This window comes from Nycticebus coucang, chromosome 4 (genome assembly GCF_027406575.1).
Source record: "Nycticebus coucang isolate mNycCou1 chromosome 4, mNycCou1.pri, whole genome shotgun sequence".
NCBI lineage: Eukaryota > Metazoa > Chordata > Mammalia > Primates > Lorisidae > Nycticebus > Nycticebus coucang.
The window spans coordinates 92,120,247-92,142,598 of NC_069783.1; the positions used below are offsets into that span (position 1 = coordinate 92,120,247).

Sequence of the window (22,352 nt, forward strand, 5' to 3'; positions counted from 1 at the left end):
TGTTACTGTCTGAGCCTAGGCAGCTGGGGTCCAGCTGTGGCCACATGTCCACTGTGCCCCTCAGCCTGGGCCATGGAGGCACCTTCACCCTCAGCCTCTTGCTCACTTGCCACGTTAGCATGTGGCTTTCAAAGTTCATTTTAAAGACTCATTTTCTGTATGTGTGCTACATTTAAAAAAAAAACATTTATTGAAGAAACAAATCAGATTTTGGCTCCTTCTTTCTTTCTAAACAGCAGTGGTGGGAAGGATAACAAATAGAGTGGCCGCTCACATGAAGCTTGTAATCACGTCTTCTTGTGGGCTTAAGTCACTAATAATGGATTCTAAAATGGATACAGAACTTAAGTAGGCTTGGAATAATGTATATCATTAGCACAGCTGCCACAGGAAGAAAGATGCAAAAAAGTTCAGGCTGTGAAGGTGTAAAACTGAAATGCAACTAGAGGCCATTTATTGGTTTTTACATTTCAATTTTGGAAGTTAGGAAATAGCCTACCTATTTATGTGTGGTACGCAGACTTTGAAGATGACTCTCAATGATGCCCACCTCTCTGGTATTCATGCCACCATGAAATTCTGTCTCCTGGAGGGTAGACTGGACTACACTTTTAATGAGCAATACTATAAAACTGACAGAAATTCACATAAAAACCTATGGATTCCATCCTGCTGTTCACTTCTTTCTTACCTCATTTGCTTATTCTGGGGTACCCAAAAGCTCTGCTGTGGGCTGCCTGATGAAGAGGAACCTGATGAAGACTGACCTCTGGCCACAACCAGCAAGGAACTTACTTGGGGCCCTTATCTAACAGTCTGTGAAGAAATGATCTCTGCCACCAACCACTTGTGTGAACCTGGAAGCAGGTCTAGCTTCATTTGAACCTTAAGAGGACTTCAGCCCAACCCCTGACTGAAGTCTTGAGAGAGCCAGAGGACCCACCAAGCTGTACCCACATCCTTCACCCATAGAAACTGTGAGAAAGCAAAATGCTTTAAGCCACTAGGTATTGGGGAAATCTGTTACTCAGAAATAGATAACTAATACAGGAAGCAGAACTGTAAAGCAGTGTTGGCAAACTTTTTTTGGTAAAGGGTAAGACAGAAATATTTTTACCTTTGTGGGCCATATTGTGTTGGTTTCAAGAACTAAACTCTGCTGTTGTTGCCTGAAAGCAGCCATTGACAATACGTAAACATGTGAGCATGGCTGTGTTCCAATAACACTTTATTTATAAAAACAGGTAGTGATCTGTCCTGCTGGCTACAGTTTGCCAAGCCCTGTTCAAAGTAAAGGTTGTGCAGAAATCCTAATTTTAAGTTAAAAGGCAGATGAGCTCCATTTTACCATGTTTTTTTTTTTTTTAAGTCAACATATCGTAATAACCAGAGGCAGCTGAAAAGGAAAATAGGAGATGTCCAATAAATTTCTGATTTTGGTAAGCAATCTAAGAAATATAAATGTACCTTTTCGAGAAATAGATACCTCTATCTGCTTTTTGACTGAAAGTTTAAGTTACAGTGGAGATATATTTGAGCCAGAGGAACTTACTAAGCTGCATAGTTTATCACAGCTATAACCACAACAGCCTCTTAAACACCACTGGCCTTTCCCTCACATGTCACGTTTTCCCCACAGTGGGATAGCTGATTACCTTTGCTTTTTGACAATGGCGATGGAGGCTGCTCTGTAAACACTTCTAGGGGCGGGGAGTCATGGTTGTCGAAGTCTTTGTCCATGGCTTCTATGAGACTGGTGATGTCTGAGTCCTCTGAGCTGTGCCTTGTGCTGCTGGCACTTTCTGGGTGGGAAGGGTGTGCAAGGGGGGTGGGAGACAGCCTTTCGGGCTGTGGCTCCTGGTGCTGAGGCACTGATGGCGGTGGTGGGGGTTGAGAGTGCTGCTCCAATGTGCTGTGGATGTGGTGCTGGCTGCTGTGCTGGTTCTGTTTTGCCCCTTTGGACTTCCTGCTTGCTGCATGACCTTGGGTCACTGCATTTGAATCTAAGACAAGGGAGTTTGTTTTACTAGTAGACTGTGAAGAAGCTGTTTGCGCAGAAGTCCTGCTAGAGGTACTTGAACTGTTTTTGGTTCTGACATTTTCCATGTCAGCTGAGTTCCTGCTGCTGTGACTGTTGTGTGGGTGGACTGCTGGGCTACACTGCTTATGACTCCCTGCACCAGGGCGGGATGATGAGCTGCCTGCTCCACAGAATCCTCTACTGTGACTGGGGTCACAGTTGAGCGTGTTTAAGCTGAAGAAAGAACAAACTTGAATCAGTAAATAGCAACCTACAAAATCTGATATTAAAACTTTTGTATCTTTAGTACAATCATCATAAATATAAACTACTCTAGGGAAAAAAGGGCAAGAAATAGGGATAATTTCCACAACTCTCTAAGATCTGTCCAATCTGAAAATCAAGTTAGTGTCCTAACTAAGAATATTTTACCTCTGACCAAATATAATAAAAACACAATATCTGGTATGAGTGCTAAGTAACTGAGATACAGTGTATTAAATAATCAGAATTAAGATTTTTTTTCTTCTCCTGAGCAAAGATGAAAAGCAGCAGCAGCTTATTTGTAATTACATTGGTCAGATCTATGAATACTAGAGAATTTATTGCCAGCATATGGACGTGGACATACTTTCCTTCAGATGAAATACCAACGATTCTCCTGAGATCAAATGGCCTTCCCACATCAAAGGGAGGGTTTGAGGCCTCAAAGGACAGCCGCCTTCGAAATGGCTCCCAAATTCCTTGAGCTTCCAGATAGGCTGTTCCAATTACCAAAAGAAACAGGGCACTGCAGGGGTACAGGAGTTGAAGAATCAAGAGTCATTTATTAGTACAAGAGTAACAAAATTTGACATTAAAGGCAGAGTGTCCTGGTAAAGTATGTGTTATAGACATTTATGTAACAATTTTTATAGAATGCATCCTACGTGGAGGATTTTTTTTTTTTTTCTTTTGAGACACAGTTTCACTCTGTTGCCCTGGGTAGAGTGCTGTGTCATCATAGCCACAGCAACCTTAAACTCTTGGACTCAAGTGATCCTCCTGTCTCAGCCTCCCAAGAAGCTGAGTCTAAGGTGCCTGCCATAACATCTGGCCAGTTTTTCTATTTTTAGTAGAGATAGGGTCATCCCTTTTGCTCAGGCTGGTCTTCAACTCCTGAGCTCCGGTGATGCATCTACCTCGGCCTCCCAAAGGGTTAGGAATATAGGCGTGAGCTACCACATCCAGCCCATGGAGGAAATAATTATCTGTATCAGAAAAGATACCCAGAGGATAATTTTTCTTTTACTGTGAGTTTCAACTCTCTAACTCTTTTCCCTTAAAGTATGTGTGAAGTAAATGTATTAATTTAGAATATCTGATTTTCAAAACACATAAAGAAATAAGTAGAAAAAAGATAAAGACATTGATTTAAAAAACATTTCTAATCAGTTTCATGTTGCCTAGGTACTATTCAGAAGAATAAACTACTATGTTAAGTAAATTATGTACGTCCAAATCAAGTAAGTTTAGCTGATAAATTATGAGTATATTTTAAGAAATTAAGATGTACTTAATTTGCATAACCATTCTCAAAGGTAAAAAAGACTTTGTTTATCATATATGCCATCCAATAAGGTTCAGTTCTGTTTCCACAGGATGTAGGGCTTGATGAAGGCAAAGAGTTCTGCTTTGTTTAGTGGCATAACACAGCACTCAGAAAAGTAACTGGCATGTAGTGGGTGCTCAGCAACAGTGTCAAATGACAAATGACCTCAAGACAAGATACAAGTACCTCATTATTCCTGAGATGATGATGTACAGAGCTAGTTCCCAGTTGGGTCTGGGGAGGGCTTCTGCACAGGTTGCTAACATGTGGTATGGAAGGGATGCATTCAATATAAATACAAATTCAGAGCCACTGGTTGTTATAAATTTCAGTTCCCGAATAACTCTAGAAGCTGTAAAATCAGGAGTAAACCTAAAATAGAATGATGGAAGTAAGTCTAAATTTTAAAAATATACCACAAGCAATTTAAACATAACAGCAGTTCTATAAGCTTTTGAATTATAACACAGAATTTGAATTTGACAATTATTCGACTTCCTCATTTTAAGACAAAGAAAGTATTGCCCCATGGTTAATAACAGGAATAACTGTATTCTGTGAATTAGAAAAATTACATTAAAAAAGAACACTATCAGCTTCCCATAATTATTAATTCAGAAAGTGGTCTTTGAGCCTTCTCCTTTTCCCTTCTCTTTATCTAAATCCATATTTTCCTCCCAGATTACATTCCTGATAATGCCTTAGAACAGTGGTTCTCATCCTGTGGGTCATGACACCTTTGTAACAATGAAAATACATCCTGCGTATCAGATATTTACATTACAATTCATAACAGTAGAAAAATTATAGTTATGAAGTAGTAACGAAAATAATTTTATGGTTGGGGTCACCACAACATAAGGAACTAACTGTATTAAAGGTTCGCGGCATTAGGAAGATTGAGAACCACTGCCTTAAAAAAAAACCCACTGTTGTAGCCCTGGTGACTTTGTCATCATCTCCTGCAGTACTGCTCATTGCCATGATTATTTTATTTTTTGTGGGCAGCCTGAGGAAAGATGCCTTCCTCCTCACTGCAGCGTTAGGAGTGAGGCACTAACCTTGGCATGCAATAACGCAGCCACTTATTAAGGAAATACCCATTAAGGATCACAAAACTATTAATTGATAAAGGGACAGAAGATAAACTTCAGTACATAAACTTTATAACAGAACAAATTATCAATCGTTAAAATATGCTGTAACTATCTATATAGGTATTAAAATCATCTAACTAAAATACTACACAATCTTATCCTACAAAACATGGACAAACAGTACCAGTATTACAGACATCTTTGCCCTGTTGCTGGGCACTGTGAATTTATACCAACATCCTATGTTCTAACACAAACTTGGAAATAATTTTGAAATTGGTTTCTAAGATTATCTGATACACTTTGGAGACAGAAATTGTACAACTTTGAAAACTTAAGATATGAAGATTAAGTGAAAAAAAAAATCAAATGAATGCATTTGTGCATAAAGACCGTTTCTGTGTAAATATGAAAAGATATCTTTGCATAGTTTAGTGATTCACTGTACCTTAAAGGAAAATACTTACAATATGATTATGTCTCTAGAAGCGTTGGCACTTAGTGCAAACTCTTGACAATTAACAACTTTAAAGCCATACCCCTCACATGAGTATCCGCTGATTTCAATGGTTTCTATGTGGATTTGAAGTTGTCCTGTATTCTCTACTTTAAACGTTCTTTTCAATGTGAAATTTGGTTCTCTTAGTTTCAAACCTGAAGGGGAAAAAAAGAAAATCAGGAGTAAGGATAATTCTTGTTATCGTGTGCTCTCACTCCAATGTAAAGACATTATTCATGAGCTACCGTATGTCGGAGACTATAAACCACTCTTACACATCAAAGAGATCAGCTACTCCTCAGATTTCATCAGGAAGGAATCCCCTTTGATATGTCATTTTAGATGGCAAAGGTTTTATTATGCTTTACCCTACATACTTAGAATAAATCAGGTAAGGTATGCAATGATATTAGAACTTCACATCTTTTAGGGTCTAAATCAACCTTGAAAGCATTTCCTTGAAATCTTAAGCATTCAACACTATTATACATGTGTGCACATACAAAAATACTGTTTCTGTGTTTGAAATTGTTTACTGTTGAAAGCAAATGCTAAGGTTTGTGTCCTTGGAACTGTTTGGAATACTCACTATCTGTACAATCTTTTAACAATGCTTCCGTGATTTTAAAGCGTAAGGAGCTTCCTGGACCTGGAAGCTTGCCTGCCACCCTCAAGTTCTCGGTTGTTCCTTGTCCTTGGACCATCACAGCATCCATCACAGTCAGGTTATTTCTACGAAAGAACAAGAATTATCGCGTTTTCTCCCATTCAATATGCACAATTTTTTGATCTAAAATTTCCACTGTTATTTTGTGAAACACAGAAATTAATACACTGAATTTAAAGATGAAAATTTATACTTTAAGAATTTAAAATACACAGAGAAGAGCAAGAGGGTTTTAAGAGCCAGACATGCTACAGATACTGTTCTTGCTTCTGAGTTATACATTTAATGACCAAGGCAGGTTTAATTAGTGGTGTGTGCGTGTGTGTGCATCTTTTGGAATTCACCATTTCATCAGTTAGATATGCAAATTCATCTTGAAACCAATCAAGTAAGAGTTTCTATATTAAGTACTACAAAAATCAACCTATACCTATATTACGAACTTACCTGACTATGATTAGTGAAGAAACAGTTCTGTTGTGAACTGGAGTAAATTTTACTCTGACAGATTTCTTTTCTCCAGGTTTTAAAATAAGGTTTAAAATTAAATGTCTAGAAGGGCCCTCTGTAAATCCTGTTGAACTCTGCATTGGATGAGCCTGGAATCATTGATAAACAAAGGAATCATGAACATATTCTCTGGAAACATGTTTTTTCCTTTACCCCGTCTTGAGCCCAGTATGGTTCTCAAACTGATTATGTAAAGGACTTTATCCTTCATGATTTAGATACAATGTTCTCATGTTTGCAGTAGGCATTTCTTTTTGTATATAGGTCTTTCGTTTTTAACTTTTTAAAAAATTTTGAACTAACACACATAGAAAGGACACAAATCTAAGATGAATACTCAATGCTTTAGTATGAAGCAAACAGTTGATTAAACAGCAGCATCCCAGACCCTGCCACTGCTGTCCCACTCCTCCCAGGGGAGGCGGGGCCAGCTGAAGGGTCTCCAAGCTGCAGCATACTTTCATTTGTAAAAATATTTCTAATTTGTATCAATTTCTCCTCAAATTTTACTTTGAAAGTTAATGCATGTTAATTACTATTTCATAAACACTTGATGATTTAAAGTTTAAAGTATAGTTTGGTTTAATATTCAAAGGATGACTTTTTGATGGCCAGTTACACATAAAGCTAAATAACATTAAAAAAAAAAAACAAAACAACAACCATGCTTTACATATAGGTAACACTGTTTTGAATTTTAAGTAACATTAACTATAAACTTTTTTGAGGTAAGGACTGGCAATACTTGGATATAAATGTCCATGGCACTTTATGCCTCTGCTAACATGATTCAACATACATTAATTTGTAGTCCATAGACTTTATGCAGCACACTACTTTTTTTTTAGAGTCTCATTATGTGGCTCCTTGGTAGAGTACCATGGCATCACAGCTCACAGCAACCTCAAACTCTTGGGCTTAAGTGATTCTCTTGCTTCAACCTCCCAAGTAGCTGGGACTACAGGCGCCCGCCAAAATGCTGGGCTATTATTATTATTATTATTTTGTTGTTGTTGTTGCAGTTGTCATTGTTGTTTTGGCAGGCCCGGGCCAGATTTGAACCCACCATCCTCAGTGTATGTGGCTGGTGCCCTAACCACTGAGGTACTGACACACTACTTCTTAACTGTGAGGTACAGTCAGTCATCCCTCAGTATATATTTCAGGAATTGGTTCCAGGACCCCGTGTATACCTAAATCTGCACATTTTCAAGTCCCATAGTTGGCTCTGTAGAATCCACCTATACAAAAAGTTGGCCTGCCTGTATACAGTGCTTATCTTGTGAATTGTACTTTTTACTTGCATTTGCTTGAAAGATAACCCCATAAGTGGATTCATGAAGTCCAAACTTGTGTTGTTAAAGGGTCAGCTGTATTATTTTTTTCTGCAACTAACAATTCTTTCTGTCAAAGTCTAGTATGATTTTCAACTGGTGTGCTGTAACCACACTGGTATGCTGAGACAGGATCTTAGGTGAGCTGTGAAAATTTTTAAAGACCATTAATTAAATTACTTTCGAAAGAAGTTCAAAGCACAGTAAGTATATATATATATTTTTTGCTATTTTTTTTAGTAAAATGATTTAAGTATGCCATGGAAGTTTAACTATAGGTTCAAGTGTGCCAAGAGTTAAAAAAGGTTGAAAAACACTGGTCTACTATAATAACAGACTATTCCAATTGCTCCAAAATGGTTATTGAAAGTTATTTAAAAGTTCCCTTTTAAATAAACTATTCTGAGTAACTGACAGACACAATGATGTACTTCCCATATATTCCCAAACACCACCTAATTTAAACCCTAATGACTTGGGAAACACTTTAGGATGTTGTGACGCTTCCAGAACATCACTAAGGGCCTTAATACAGTGGTGGCACTCAAATAGTGACCTATGAACCCTTGAAATCTCAGAGTTTCTTTTAGGATATCCACAATGTTAAAACTATAATCATAATACTGACAGATATTATTTGCCTTTCTCACTGTATTAGAATCTGCACTATTAGTCAGTAAAAGCCGTGGAGGGTACCACTCCTTAGTATGAGTCAAGGCAGTGGTATCAAATTTCTCTAGCAGCCATTGTATTCTTTACTGCCACGCATTTGTAGCTGGAAAAAGCACTCTTGATGAAGAGTAGCAATAAATATTAATTTTATAAAATCTCAACCTTGGAGCAAAAGCCAATGTCTTTTCAATATTCTGTGTGATATGAAAAGTGTGAATAAAGCACTCTTATAGCATACTGAAGTACCATGTTGTTTAGAAAAGCTATTCCCAAGATACAAGCTGATTAGGTCCATTTCTCATGAATGTCATTTAAGTCTGAAAGAATGACTGACAATCAATCTATGGTTATTCAGCCTTGGGCATGTGACAGACATTTTCACAAAAAGAATGAGTCTGTTCCCCTAGATAAACAACTGAAATATTTGTTTCCAATGATAAAATTTGACCACTTGAGCAGAATTTATAATTTTGAATAACTTACATCTATCCTCGTGAGCTTCATAGCCTACCTATTTCCTGATGAAATTGGTGGTTATATTAATGAATATATTTCGGATATTGTATAATGAATTCTGTTAACATTGTAAGGTCTGCATATCTCAGTGAGCCATTAATTCCAAATGACTGATGTACAGTTTTATAACTAAAAAGGTAATTAAAATACTCCTTCTTTTTCCAATTACATGTCTGCATCAGGTTATATTTTCATCATATGCCTGAACCAAAACAACATATCACGAAAGACTGAATACAGAAACAGATAGGAGAATCTACTTGTCTATTAAGTCAGACAGCAAATTAATTTACAAATTAAAGAGATTTGTAAAAATGTACAATAATCCATTTTTAAAAATAAAATTTTCTAACAATACAGCTAATTTTCATTATTCTATGTTATCTACGTCACATGAAATAATTATTATTTTAGATGAATTAAATAAATATTTTAAAGATCTGTCAGTTTTAATTTCTAACATGGTAAAATGCTGATAGATGTAACCCATACAAACAAGAACCCTCTTTGGAGTCCTTGTAATCTAAGATTATAACAGAGTTCTGAGACTAAGTATTCTGAAAACCATAGTTCTGTCCCTTATGGAGAACTGCAATAGAATTTATCCTAAGTTTATTCTAGGACATGTTCAGAATTTCTTATTTAGAATCAATTTCTGAGGTCTTAAGTACTCTTAGTTATTTTCCTATCTCTCACAGTGCCCTGTTTGGTGTTTTGCATCTTATAAATACTACCTGTCAATAAAATAAAAAAGGTAAATGTTACCGCATTTACTTCTTAAAATATATTTTCTTTCTTATAACTGCACAGTAAAAGGAGGTTCTCATTACTGAGCTCCATTATTGTTATGTTAGCATTTTATGAATGGGAAAGCAAAACATGAAAAGATTCCAATGGAAAGACATGAGACTAGAATACATGACTGACTAAACTTTAGTCTAGTGTTCCAGCCATTATTTGACAGAAAAAGATACAACATTGAAAATTACTTTCTTATACAACCTTAAGGTCAAATTTATAAAGACTAGTTTAATAAAGGTCTGGCTAATGTATGCCTTACAGATTAAGACATGAAGCTAGGTTAAGAATATAGTATTTCAGCGGTGCCTGTGGCTCAAAGGAGTAGGGCACCGGCCACATATGCCGGAGGTGGCAGGTTCAAACCCAGCCCCGGCCAAAAAAAAACTGCAAAAAAAAAAAAAACAAACCCCAAGAATATAGTATTTCAAGGTTTGATGAGGGCAATAACAATTTCTAATCAGCAATGAACATGTGTTACGATGGTTAAGGGTCCTGGAATCTGAGAGAACCACATATGAATTTGGCCTTGGGCAGAAGGATGTGGTAGCCAAGAGATTTGTGACTGGTTGCAGCAGGCTGTAGTTCCACCTGCTAACTTCTTGCTAATACATATTCTCATATTAAGGCCTTATATGATAATCAGCCTCATCTGAGTGACCGAGAATAGTTTGGTTCCTAGAACAAACTAGTTTATATATAGGTTTAATAATTTAAGATTATCTATTGAATGAAAACCATACATATTACTATGCTAAGTGTGAATATAGCCAGTCATGGGTCTAAGATTCATAGATAGCTTGTAATTGAGTCAGAAAGTATCCAGAAAAAAAAATTAAATGATCAAGCTCAATATTTAGATGTTTAATGAAAATAAATTATGCATTAGTATATACTTCTATATGTTCTCAGAATTTCTGATAGCTCTTATTATAAATCTTCACTGCTTAATGTTCAATACCTACAAACAGGAATTTTCTGCTAAATGTGCCTCACCTTGATCTAAAGCCCACTTATTCCTCCTGGTTTCCTTGCCTCTAAAATAATTATCAGACTGTTCTGGCTTCTTCAGCAACTTAGCCTTCTACCAAATTTAAGTGCAGCCAACAGTTTTCTTTCACATTTGCACTGATCATGGTACAGAATTATTTTGGAGGAATAGTATGAAGTTTGAATACTTACACTGTTTCTGAAGACTTGGAATTCTAATGTTCTCAGATCTATCTTTGCCACCTTACTCAAATTAAACCTAAAATTAAAAATGCACATATTTATTCATACATAGCATCAGAATTAAAGGCGTTATGAAGTAAAGAAATAACAAATTTGTGCTTTATTTAAAAATATTTTGGCAGATTTGAGAACACTGTAACTAGATAAATAGCCTTCAAAAAATAAAGGGCTACAACCTGTAATTATTAGTAATATTTTGTTTTTCTTTTTCTTTTATTATTATTATTTTATTTATTTTTTGACAGAGTCTCACTTGGTTGCCCTCAGCCTCCTGTGTAGCTGGGACTACAGGTCCTTGCCACAATGCCTGGCTACTTTTTTTAGAGATGGGGTCTCACTCTTGCTCAGGCTGGTCTCTAACTCCTGAGCTCAAGCAATCCACTGGTATTACAGGCTAGAGCCACAATGCCCTCGGTTTTCTGTTGTAAACTAAAATATTAGAAAGGTTTCACTTTACAAATATTTCAAAAAGGAACTCCACATTACCTTACCTTGCCTTAAATTGAAAGCTTTTTTTTAGATGCTTAACATAATATCAACCTCTTTCCCCCAAATCTTCTCTCAACTTTAATTATACATCTAGAATTTCTCTAAGTCAAATCTATTATGGTATGAGCTACAATAAAGTTTTAAATGTGTAAAACAATAATTTAGTACTACACAGAAACATTTTGATTATCCAAAGCAATGCTTACCTTGATACTAACTTATCTACAAAGACTGAAGGGTTGGAATATAAAGTCAGAGGAATAAACTGAATATAGACAGGAACATCTGCAGGATTTTCTAATGTAATCTCTTCTTCCTTAAACAAAGCAATAAAACATTAAATGAAAGATTTCTATAGTTAAAACTAAGAGCAAATACTTTATAATCCCATTGGGTATTTCCAAAAACTGATGTCACTTTGCATACTTACTGAAGAGCAGTTTGTATTGGTAAGTGGAAATTTCAAGTGCCGGGGTGAGCTAAGTATGGAAGGCCAGGAGAGCTCAGCAGTGACTTTGGATACTATGTTTTTTTGAAGGTCTGTATTTACTTCAAATATAGCATTCAATCTAGAAAAGCAATTTGTAAGTCACTGTATCAAAAAGAAAAATTTTTTAGGCTAGGTACTTGAGAAATTTTATTAGGCTAGGTACTTGAGAAATTTTATTCTGGCACTGAAAAAAACACATCTTTATTCATTCAAATATTTTACTATGCTTTTAATGCTGTATGAGGATGTCTCTATTTTGGGACAAAGAGTTTCCAAAATATCTATCACTGATCCCCTGTATCGTTTTTGTACTGAACATGGAAAGGATGACAAATCTTAGGAATAGTACCAATAGCATTAATGCAATCCTGTGGAAATTTTGAAAAACCTTTTGAAGTATAATTTAAATAAGAAAAGCTGGATTGTATTAGGTAAAATATTTAGAATAGGCATGTATATACACATAACATGATGTTATGGAGATCCTAAGGGATCTTACATGCTTGAGGAAAGATCTAGACACCAAGGTGCTAACAATATTTTCAGCAGAACTAATGAGAAGGCAGTGCATTGCCTGGCATATGGCTTTTTCCCCTTTGATATAAAAACAAAATTTCCACATGCAATGAAGTCATCAGGGTTTTGTGCAGATAGATGTGAAATTTTCAGCAATATTCAGGATTTCATTTTACTAGTTTCCTATTTATCAATGTTTATAGGTCAGTTGTTTAGTATCAGAATTCACTCTTCAAGGAACTAATAATAGTATAAATGAGGCTAAGTAAGATCTCTGGGACTGAACACAGAAGCCTATTTTAACCCCTAACACTACTGTTATGATACTCTAACATTAGTAAGAGCACAGGTTTTCTAGACTAGTAGCAGAAATTCTCTATAACACAAACATTAACAAGGTAACACAAAACCAGGAACAGGGAGACATATTCTTGTGCACCCAAGACATGGTGGCACAGGGCAGAGAGGGATCCCAGGTATCAGTAATGGGGTGCTGGGCACACAGACAGGAAGGCAAGCATTTTGTGGATGGGAGGTGAAGAGGTTCCCTGGCATGAAGTCTAGGGCAGCACTACAAGTTATTTATTTATAATTAGACATTAAAATTTGGAGCTTGCTTATTGTGTATGATGTCCACTGTGGAAATAGAGGGTATAAAAGAGAGTTTTAAGTTCTCTTATCAAGTCTGTCAGGAGAAGCCTCTTTGTTACTCACTTTAACTATTTTAAAGTAAAAATTTAACTTCCTTTTGCCTTAAGAGAACTTTTCAAAGCAGACAGTTCAGATAAACAAAGCTTTGGATTCAATTGTTAAGAGTACTATAAGATTCTCAAACCATCAAGGAGAAACATCTTGATACTGACAAATATATTCCAAATTAGCCAATTGAGAAAAGGAGTTTTCATCAATTGTCATACTATCATTATTCTAGTCAAATTATTTTCTCAAGTACATAAAAAGAGCAGATTTTTATACTGCCAAGTGAATACATTTGCTTTTGCATCTAGGTGCAAGAATGATTTGTCATTAGCAGCACATTACTATCTGCCAAAGACACACTGTGAAGTCTGACTGACCTGGGCCTTACATCCCCCCCCACGCCCCCCAAACAGCTCGGTGCTTGGCAAGGAAGGAAGTAGTTCTTTTTACAATGACCAAATAGACCCTCAGGTGTCTACCTAGTATCCAGGAGGGAGTAAAACTAGGATATGTTTTCTTTGCCTTTAACAGAGGTCAGTGGTAGGTTGAAAACTCTCATTTGCAAATGCCTGTATCTAAGGTGAACACTGCAGTCATCCTACATAAAGATAATTTCAAATAGTTTCTTGTGTTTTAAGGAAGTATCTAAAGTACCGTAGAAAAGAGAAAAATGACAGTGTGTATATTTATGAGCAATATAGAATTAAAATGTCAATTTAAGATAGCTCATTGATTACTTTCTGAAGATTAGACATATTTTCTTAGCTATAAAGTAAAATAACCTAATATAAGAATAACATTTAAGAAGTAATATTAACTGAGATGTTTCAAAATATAAAGATGGCTAAAATACTTTAAAGCCAAACCACTTACCTATGACCTGAATTCTCCTTTATTCCCATCCATCCTTTGAACAGGCTTTGATGCAAATCCCAGTCAGTATCCCATATATCTTCCTGCATGGCTACACCAGGCTGCACTTTGGGTTCAGCTAAAACAAGGAAAAATGTGTTGTAACATACCCACCCCTACATCTATATAAACCTACCTGTCAGTCTTCCTTTAAACAATTTCTATAGTACTAAGAGATAGGGATGGAGTTTAAAAGTGGGGGCCCTTTTGTTAAAAAATTTTTCTTGGCAAGTGAAGGGATGAAGAAGAACAGCAAGATCACTTACATTTGGATAGGAAAGGCAAGCCAACATAGCAATGATCCCCACACTGCAGTCCAGGATCAAAATAAATGTTTGCAATCTATAAAGAGGCACAGGAGACCCGTGAATCCTGAATCCACAGAAGGTCACAATAACAAAGTATTCACTCATGGTAATTCTCAAATATAACATTTTCAAACCTTTGATTTTTTTCCTGGCTCCAAGTCTTCCTTATTGCCCCGTAATCGTTTGTAGTAGAATCGCACATCTTCTGACAAAGATCGTATTTGCTGTATCTTTACCTTCTGTGAGAAGGAATTCATAATATTTAAACTCTGATGAACTATTTTCCCCTGAAGAAAGAAAACAAAAAACAAGTTCAAAGCCATTTTTAAATTTTCACCCATTGGTAATATCTAAATTTGTAATTAAGAGCCAACGCCCCCCTTCCCACAAAAACACTGAAACATTATTTTGTTGTTACAGAAATTACAGAAAAACCAGGAGAACAGATCTTTGCAATATTTTGAAAATGAACTGAAGTAAAAATGTTCAGTTTCATGTTAAAATATTGAGGATGTCAATAAAGATAAGACAGAGATAGCTTTAAAGGGAATGGTCAAGGTTTGTTTATACCAAAGGAAGCATGCTCTGAAATAAAAGAATTCTAAAATCTAACACCAAACAAGCCAAAAATCAATTTTTTACTTAAAGTCTTTTTCATTAGAAAAGAAAAATACCATTTGTGCCATCAAAGAGAAATCAGACAGCTTTTAAAAATATAGGCTATCAAATATCTTACTAAAATAGCAGACAGATTAAATCGCTAAATAGTCAATGATTGCTCTTACCAGCTACAAACTTCTCCCTAAGGTATGGTACCAAATTTCAAATAAAAAATTGAATAACTTAAATAACCCTCTATAAGAGTAATATCACAATGTTTAATTGCTTTAAAGATTTACTTTAATTGCTATGGAATTTTATCTTTTTTGTGCAGGCAGAATGGGGACCGAAGACCCCATTCTTGGCAGGGGAGGGCACCCCTAGTAAAAGGGAAAATTAAAAATTAATCTGAATGAGTCAGAACAAAGAAAAGTTAGCTAATCTACCTTTAAGGCAGCCCTTGCTAAAATTTCTTATCTGAACAAGTTTCTGGCCTTTCCTGAAACTCTGGCCTATTGGGGATACAGCTTACACCAATACCCTCACAGTCCTGAGTGTGTGAACACTCTGAGGATAATGGTCATAAAAGAGATTATGTCAAGACCTGGAATAGATACATCTTCTAGGTCATTTGCTGCCCATTAAACAGACAAAGCAGATACCTACTGTGGAGATTTGCATTTGGCTGGGGCAGAGACCAAGGGAACAGCTCAAGCCCTGAGATATGGGCAGAAGGGCTTAACATCCCTATTGCAGAGGAAAATCCTCTGTGGTGGTGATGAGAGAAAAATGCCTCTCTCCCACTGATTCTTAGGAGACTGACGCCAGTGGCATTTTATTCCATAGTAAACTAGCGGAGCTTAAACCTCCCTAGGAATCTGTGTGTGTGTGTGACTCCAGACAGGAGGCTTCCCACACACAAGTATTTTCTCAAGTTTCAGATTCTTCAAAACTACTAAAATCCTTAAAGTTAGTAATAGTAACAATAGGAGCTGATATGCTCACTCAGAGAAACTGCTGGTGGAATAAATGAGAAAGCATCTGTATAAAAACAAGGTAACCACCTGGGCAGACAGATTTCAATAAAAGCTGTGTGGAACAGAGACTCAAGGCCACTGGGGAGCCCACAAACAGGTGGTGGTCCCCTGAGCTCCCACCTTTGAAAATTCTATTCCGTGTCTCGTGTCTCTTTATCGTCGTTCCTAACTTTGTATTTCTTCAGTTGGTTGCGCCAGTTCCACAGGTCTTAGCGGACCCTGCCCCTGGGGTGGGACCCTGACATTTTTGTATATGTGATTTCTAATCATTTGAAGAGGTCTCTAAAATGATTAAACCCACTTTTCTTATATTTGGAATTAAAAGAACAGAGAAATTAAGAGAATACACAGGAAAAAGAGCTGAATGGTGTTGATGGTTCCTCAGTTACAGCTTACTGAGAATGAAACACTGGACAGACGCCAGAAGGTGGTTTGGCAGCTGTGATGAAGACAACACGGGAATAGTGGAGTCTTCTGGCAGTCAGCTGGACTTAAAGGGCCTGTAAGAGCTACTTTCCTTGCGCCTCACCTTTGCAGGGATGTGGTGGGGATCAAAAGCGTTAACAGATACAAAATTTCCTTTAACCATTCTATTTAAATGGTAAATATCAAACTACAAATTATGTGAGATGTTTATTCTGAGGACTGTTTCTATCAGTCAGTTCTAGTATTTTCCATCTGACAGAAAGACTGCATAGAACTTGGTAATACAGAGTTAATTTCTAATTCCAAACAAACATCTGGTCCTGTAAGTCATTGAAAGATATTTCAAAGCTTAATCTGAGGCTGTTCAAAGTCAACACTGCTATAGTTTGATTTGTTGGTCCCCTCCAAACCTTATGTTGAAATCTGATCCCCAGTGTTAGAGGTGGTACCTTATGGGAGGTGTCTGGGTCACTGGGCAGATCCTTCACAATATGGCTCCTGGTCATGAATGGATTCTTTGTTCTCATGAGAGCTGGTTGTTAAAAATGGCCCAGTACGTCTCCCACTCCTGGCTACCTCTCCCACCGTACAGTCCCTGTAGTATCTCTCACCATGAGTATAAGGCCCTCACCAGGTGCAGATACCTTCTTGCATAACAGAATCACAAGCCAAATAAGCCTTTTACTTATAAATGATGCAGCCTCAGGTATTCAATTATAGCAACACATGAGGGACTAAGATAAAAACCTTGTTTTTATACAGATGCTTTCTCATTTATTCCATCCGTAGGCCTTCCCATGTGTCATCTGCTGCCTTCTGAAATGAACTATTCATTCCCTTCCCCTCTAGGATTTATGCAGAGATGAAGAAGATCATTGAGTGAAAAGGTAATGGAAGGAAAAATAAAGATCTTTAAGGTAAACAATGAAGTCAAGATTTCAGTATAAATGGAATGGCAGAAGATGAAGATTTAGTAAGAGTCAAATGTGATAAACCTAGTAATTTAAAATTTGTATTTTTAAGAAGCTAAATTTTGAATTTTGGTCTTATTGTACAGACTGAGTATTCCTTATCCAAAATGCTTTGGACTGGAAGATCTTCAGATTTTGAATTATTTTTTTTATTTTTTTTTATTTTGGAGTATCTGCATATACATAATGAAGATATCTTGGAGATGGAACCTATGTCTAAAAGCAAAATTCATTTATACATTTCACACAGACCTAATATACATAGCCTGAAGGTAATTTTATACAATATTTATTTATTTATTTCAGAATGGTATAAAGGTACAAATGTTTTGGTTACATGCAGTACTTGTGTACAGTTTGAGTCAAGATTATAAATTTGTCTATCCCCAGACAGTGTGAATTGTGCCCGTCAGGTATGAATTTATCGATCCCTTCCTTCCCCTCCACTTGCATGATCTCCATTGAATTTTACTAGCATGTGTATAGATGTGTGCTGATCATTTAGTTCCATTTTAAAACTGAGCACCTATGGTGTTTTTATATTCTTATGATACTTTATACTATAAGCCTGTAAGTAACCAAAATAGCATGGTACTGGTACCAGAACAGAGATAAAGATGTAAAACCATCCTCATACGCCCATCTGATTTTTGGAAAAGCAGACAAAAACATTCAATAAATGGTGCTGGGAAAACTGGATGGCCACACGTAGAAGACCAAAATAAGACCCACATTTATTACCTCACAAGAATTAATTCATAATGGATAATAGACTTAAACCTAAGGCACGAACCAGCAAGAATTCTAGAAGGAGAGGTTGGAAAAACTGTTAGAAATACTGGCCTAGGCAAAGAATTCATGATGAAGACCCCATAGGCAATAATAGTAACAACAACAAAATACATAAATGGGACCTGATAAAAAACTTTCTGCACAGCCAAGGAAACCTATAGAATGGGAGAAAATGTTAGCATGCTATGCATCAGAAAAAGGGCTAATAACCAGACTCTACCAAGAACTCATGCAAATAAGGAAGAAGACATCAAAAAACCCCTTTAAAAAGTGAGCAAAAGACAGAACAGAAGCTTTTCAAAAGAAGGTAGACTAATGGCTAATAAACATGAAAAAATGCTCAATGTCTCTAATCATCAGGGAAACAAATTGAAACCACCATGAGATTATCATCCAATGCCAACTCTGTTATCCAAAAGTCCCAAAACAACAGATCTTGGTGTGGATGTGGAGAAAAAGAACACTTACTTATATACTGCTGGTGGGACTGCTAACCAGTATGACCTCTTTGGAATATGGAGACACCTCAAACAACTAAAAATATACCTCCTATTTGATCCAGCAATCCCACTAGTGAGTATTTACTCAAAGGAAAAACAACACAAGTGCCCATCAATACATGAGTTGATTAATAAAAATGCAGTATATGTATACCATGGAGTATGACTCAGTATAAAAAAAAGGTTCAAATATCTTTTGTAACCCAGTTGGATGGAACTGGAGACCATCCTCTTAAGGGAGGTATCACAAGAATCTATACAATATTTAAAATAGTACTATGTACGAGACAAAGTTTTGACTGCGACCTATCACATGAGGTCAGGTGTGGAATTTTCCACTTGTGGTGTCATGTTGGCGCTCAGAAAGATTCTGATGCTAGAGCATTTTGGATTTCGATTTTTGGATTAGGGATGCTCAACCTGTACATAGTATTAAATATAGTATTAAGAGTTAGCAATGTCTTGTTTCTCCTAACTTCCTGTGTCTCCCATCACAGGGTGAGAGACACTTCTACATTTGCCCCATATGTCCTCAACTAACGATACCTTCTTTTGCAAAATGTAGCACCTTCTGATTTCCCCATTTCTTTTCTCCTTGTTTTCCAGGGTCAAACTCTCTATGTCATATTTCTGACTCCTTTATCTCCCCTCCTCCCCATATTTGCTTCAATATGAATGACCTCTTTAGGTTATTCAAGCATAGTTCAAATGACTTATCTGAAATGTCTCTTGCCTTTGTTCCCTTTCCATCATTTGTTCCTTCATCCATTCACTGTCTATTAAAGTGCCTGCTATGGGGCATAAAAGATACCTTATCCCTCTCCTAGAGGATTGCAGAGTCTCATTGGAGAGGCCAACTTATAAGGAAATATTTATAGCACACTATGAGGCTTTCTGTAAGAGGCAATTTCAAAGTGTTCTATGATCACACATGAAGCAACTAATATTGTTTAGAAGAGTCAAGAAATCTTCAGAGAGGTGATGTCAAGAAAATTGACTCTTGAAAGATGTGTAGGAGTTCTTTGAAGAGAGAAGTACAACAAAGCCTTGAAATAAAAGGACTTTAGTGCCTCTGCCACAGTCCTAAGCTCAAACCTTCACTCCTGATTTTTCCTATGGACTGTGGCCAGAGTCTCTGGGTTGGCCTCCAGGCATTCTATTACTACTTCCACATGTTGTCTATATTGCCTTCTGCCAGAGAGCCAGTCTTTAAAGCTCAGCTTTGATGTTATCAAGTCTATGCTCAGAAACTTGAGATACCTGTGGACTTAAATGAATTTAATCCTTTTATGCTATTACCCAATGTATCATTCCATCTTCTCTACTCAAACTCACTGAAAAACTCACTACTGCCTGAACCCACCATAGACTTTACTGTTTCTGCATTTTTGTTGAGCTTGCTTCTTAGCCCTGAACACCCATCTTTTACTACCACTTTTCTGTCACTGACAGAAAAAATCTTAAGCTGGCTCACATGGAATCTCCATCAATGAGATCACAGCACTTTATTTTTACCCCTCTTAGGTCAATTTCTACATATTGCTTTACATCTATGAATTCTGGGTCCATTTTCCTTTCTACATACAAAACTTTTTGAGTGAAGGGACTCTGTCTAATATGGCCTCTATTTAAAGGGACTTTATCTTCTAAAGAAGTGGTCTGGATACAGTTGGAACACATTCTTCTTAGTAAAGTATCACAAGAATGGAGAAGCAAAAATCCATTGTACTCAATTCTAATATGAAGCCAGTAGACAATCTAATACATGCACACATAAGAGAAAAATTCAAATCAATTCAAGGTTGGGGGTAGGGGAGGCAGGAGGGGGATGGGGTGTTATATTGTATGGCACACCTTTTATGGGTAGGACACAATTATAAGAGGGACTTCATGTAACAAATGCAATCAGTGTAACATAATTCTTTGTACCCTTGATGAAACGAAAACATAAATAAATAAATAAATAAAAGAAGTTGGTAAAGTCTTACTTTATAATGAATGATTAATACAGAACAACTGGTTTTGGTCTTAAAACAGAGAAGCATAGAAGCAAAGGAAAAAATTAGCAAGAAAATGTCTGTAAACAAACTGTCTTACTGGAAAGGAAGGTGGAAGAACCATATGCTTAGGGAAGCATGTCAGTGAACCCACCGCAATCACAGCCTTCACAGGAATTGTTAGGATCTGTGGGGTGAAGAAGTAGACCATACTTAAGTGTTTAAATCTTAGATTGATCTCGACAATTACTATATCACATTTTAGAATTAACTGCATTTTGGGACTTAGGACTTATATAGACAATAAACAACTCAAAAACACACAGATCAGGATCACATCAAAAATGTAATGAAATACAATTCCATATACTTCTCAGTGATTCACTGAAAATGTGGTAGATAAGACTAAACAATGAAGAAGGAATGAAGACAGATAATGTTCAACATACAAGTATTTTGTAGATTATTAATATTAAAAAAGAAAGTCAAATTTTACTCCTAAAACAATCTATGAAAAAAAATCCAGCATTTTCTACAGTTGCATAGCTCTGTTTTCTATATCTAGAAATATAGATTGACCTAATTTAAAAAAATGTATTGACCATTCTAGAGTTAGAATTATAATTCACACACTCTTACAAACTCACAATACTTGTAATACTTCTTTAGAATATCTTCTCTTCTCATTTTCATCCATATTTAATTCCAAAATGTGTTTATTTCTACCATAAATGATAATCATGAATTCCTCACTTTTGGAGATAATTTGATACATTCCCAACAAATAATTTACTATTAAATGGCCAATTCTGTTTATTTTGCAATTAGATCTCTGTCATGTAGAAGTTGTGTGTACTAAAAATACGTAGGAGGACTAGGGGGCAACTTGGTGAATTTAGTAGTACTTGACTTCCAAAAGAACTTTAAAGTATAAAATTAAAAATATCTATGTTTGGCAGAAATATATCCATTCAAAATTTTATTGAATACAACATAAATCCCACAAAGAGTCTTTAGAAAGCTTAATGACCTTTTTTGTCCCTTGAGTTGGAACAACTCATGCAAATAACCAATGTTGAGAACTCAGAACTCAGATTAAGATATGATTTCCTGATTTTATCCTCCTTTTTGGAAATGTTGCACAGGCAGTTATTTATGATTGCAGGAAAAATCAGAGATATCTAATTCAGGATATTCAGTTAAGCTCTGTGCAATGCTATCACCATCTGTAAGTAGGTTTATAACAGAGCAATTCCAAACATACTAACTGCATTTTTCTGAAGTGGCTTTTTAAATTAAAGTTTGAGTTTTATTAGAAAACTATGGGCTAATGAACATCATTCCTCTATAAATTATTCTCAAAAACTCAGTTTTTAAGGTAGGAAACTGGTAAACTGTTTTTGTATCTAGAAACAGGTTCTACCTCAAGTAGTTTACTTGGTGCTCTGTTTTCATAAAAATAAGGATGCACTTATTCAGAAAAACCCCATTAACACAAATCCCTGTAAAGTCCTTACCTCATAATCTGTTGTGATCTGTATGGCTCCATCGTGAATCCCTTCTAGCTTTTTTGCAGTAAGTTTAACTCTGAACACTGCAAAATAGCCTGAAGCTAATATGACCTGTAAGAAGTACAAATGCCATTCATTAGCTGTAGGAGTTGACCTTTCCTATTAAA

At 36.2% G+C, this 22,352-nt stretch overlaps 1 protein-coding gene across 2 annotated transcripts in view; it reads right to left on the reverse strand.

Annotated features, from left to right (window-relative positions):
• Nucleotides 1–22,352, reverse strand: part of TMEM131 (transmembrane protein 131) — a 246,795-nt gene that overhangs the window by 28,876 nt on the left and 195,567 nt on the right. For both annotated transcript variants that reach the window (XM_053586764.1, XM_053586763.1), the window contains exons 18-31: nt 22,192–22,296; nt 20,775–20,861; nt 14,486–14,638; nt 14,310–14,385; nt 14,005–14,122; nt 11,857–11,995; nt 11,633–11,742; nt 10,887–10,953; nt 6,322–6,473; nt 5,797–5,939; nt 5,176–5,362; nt 3,798–3,983; nt 2,652–2,810; nt 1,656–2,254 (exon numbers count right to left, since the gene is read on the reverse strand). In XM_053586764.1, the coding sequence (XP_053442739.1) occupies nt 1,656–2,254; nt 2,652–2,810; nt 3,798–3,983; nt 5,176–5,362; nt 5,797–5,939; nt 6,322–6,473; nt 10,887–10,953; nt 11,633–11,742; nt 11,857–11,995; nt 14,005–14,122; nt 14,310–14,385; nt 14,486–14,638; nt 20,775–20,861; nt 22,192–22,296 (2,281 nt within the window). The remainder of the gene's footprint in view (nt 1–1,655; nt 2,255–2,651; nt 2,811–3,797; nt 3,984–5,175; nt 5,363–5,796; nt 5,940–6,321; nt 6,474–10,886; nt 10,954–11,632; nt 11,743–11,856; nt 11,996–14,004; nt 14,123–14,309; nt 14,386–14,485; nt 14,639–20,774; nt 20,862–22,191; nt 22,297–22,352) is intronic.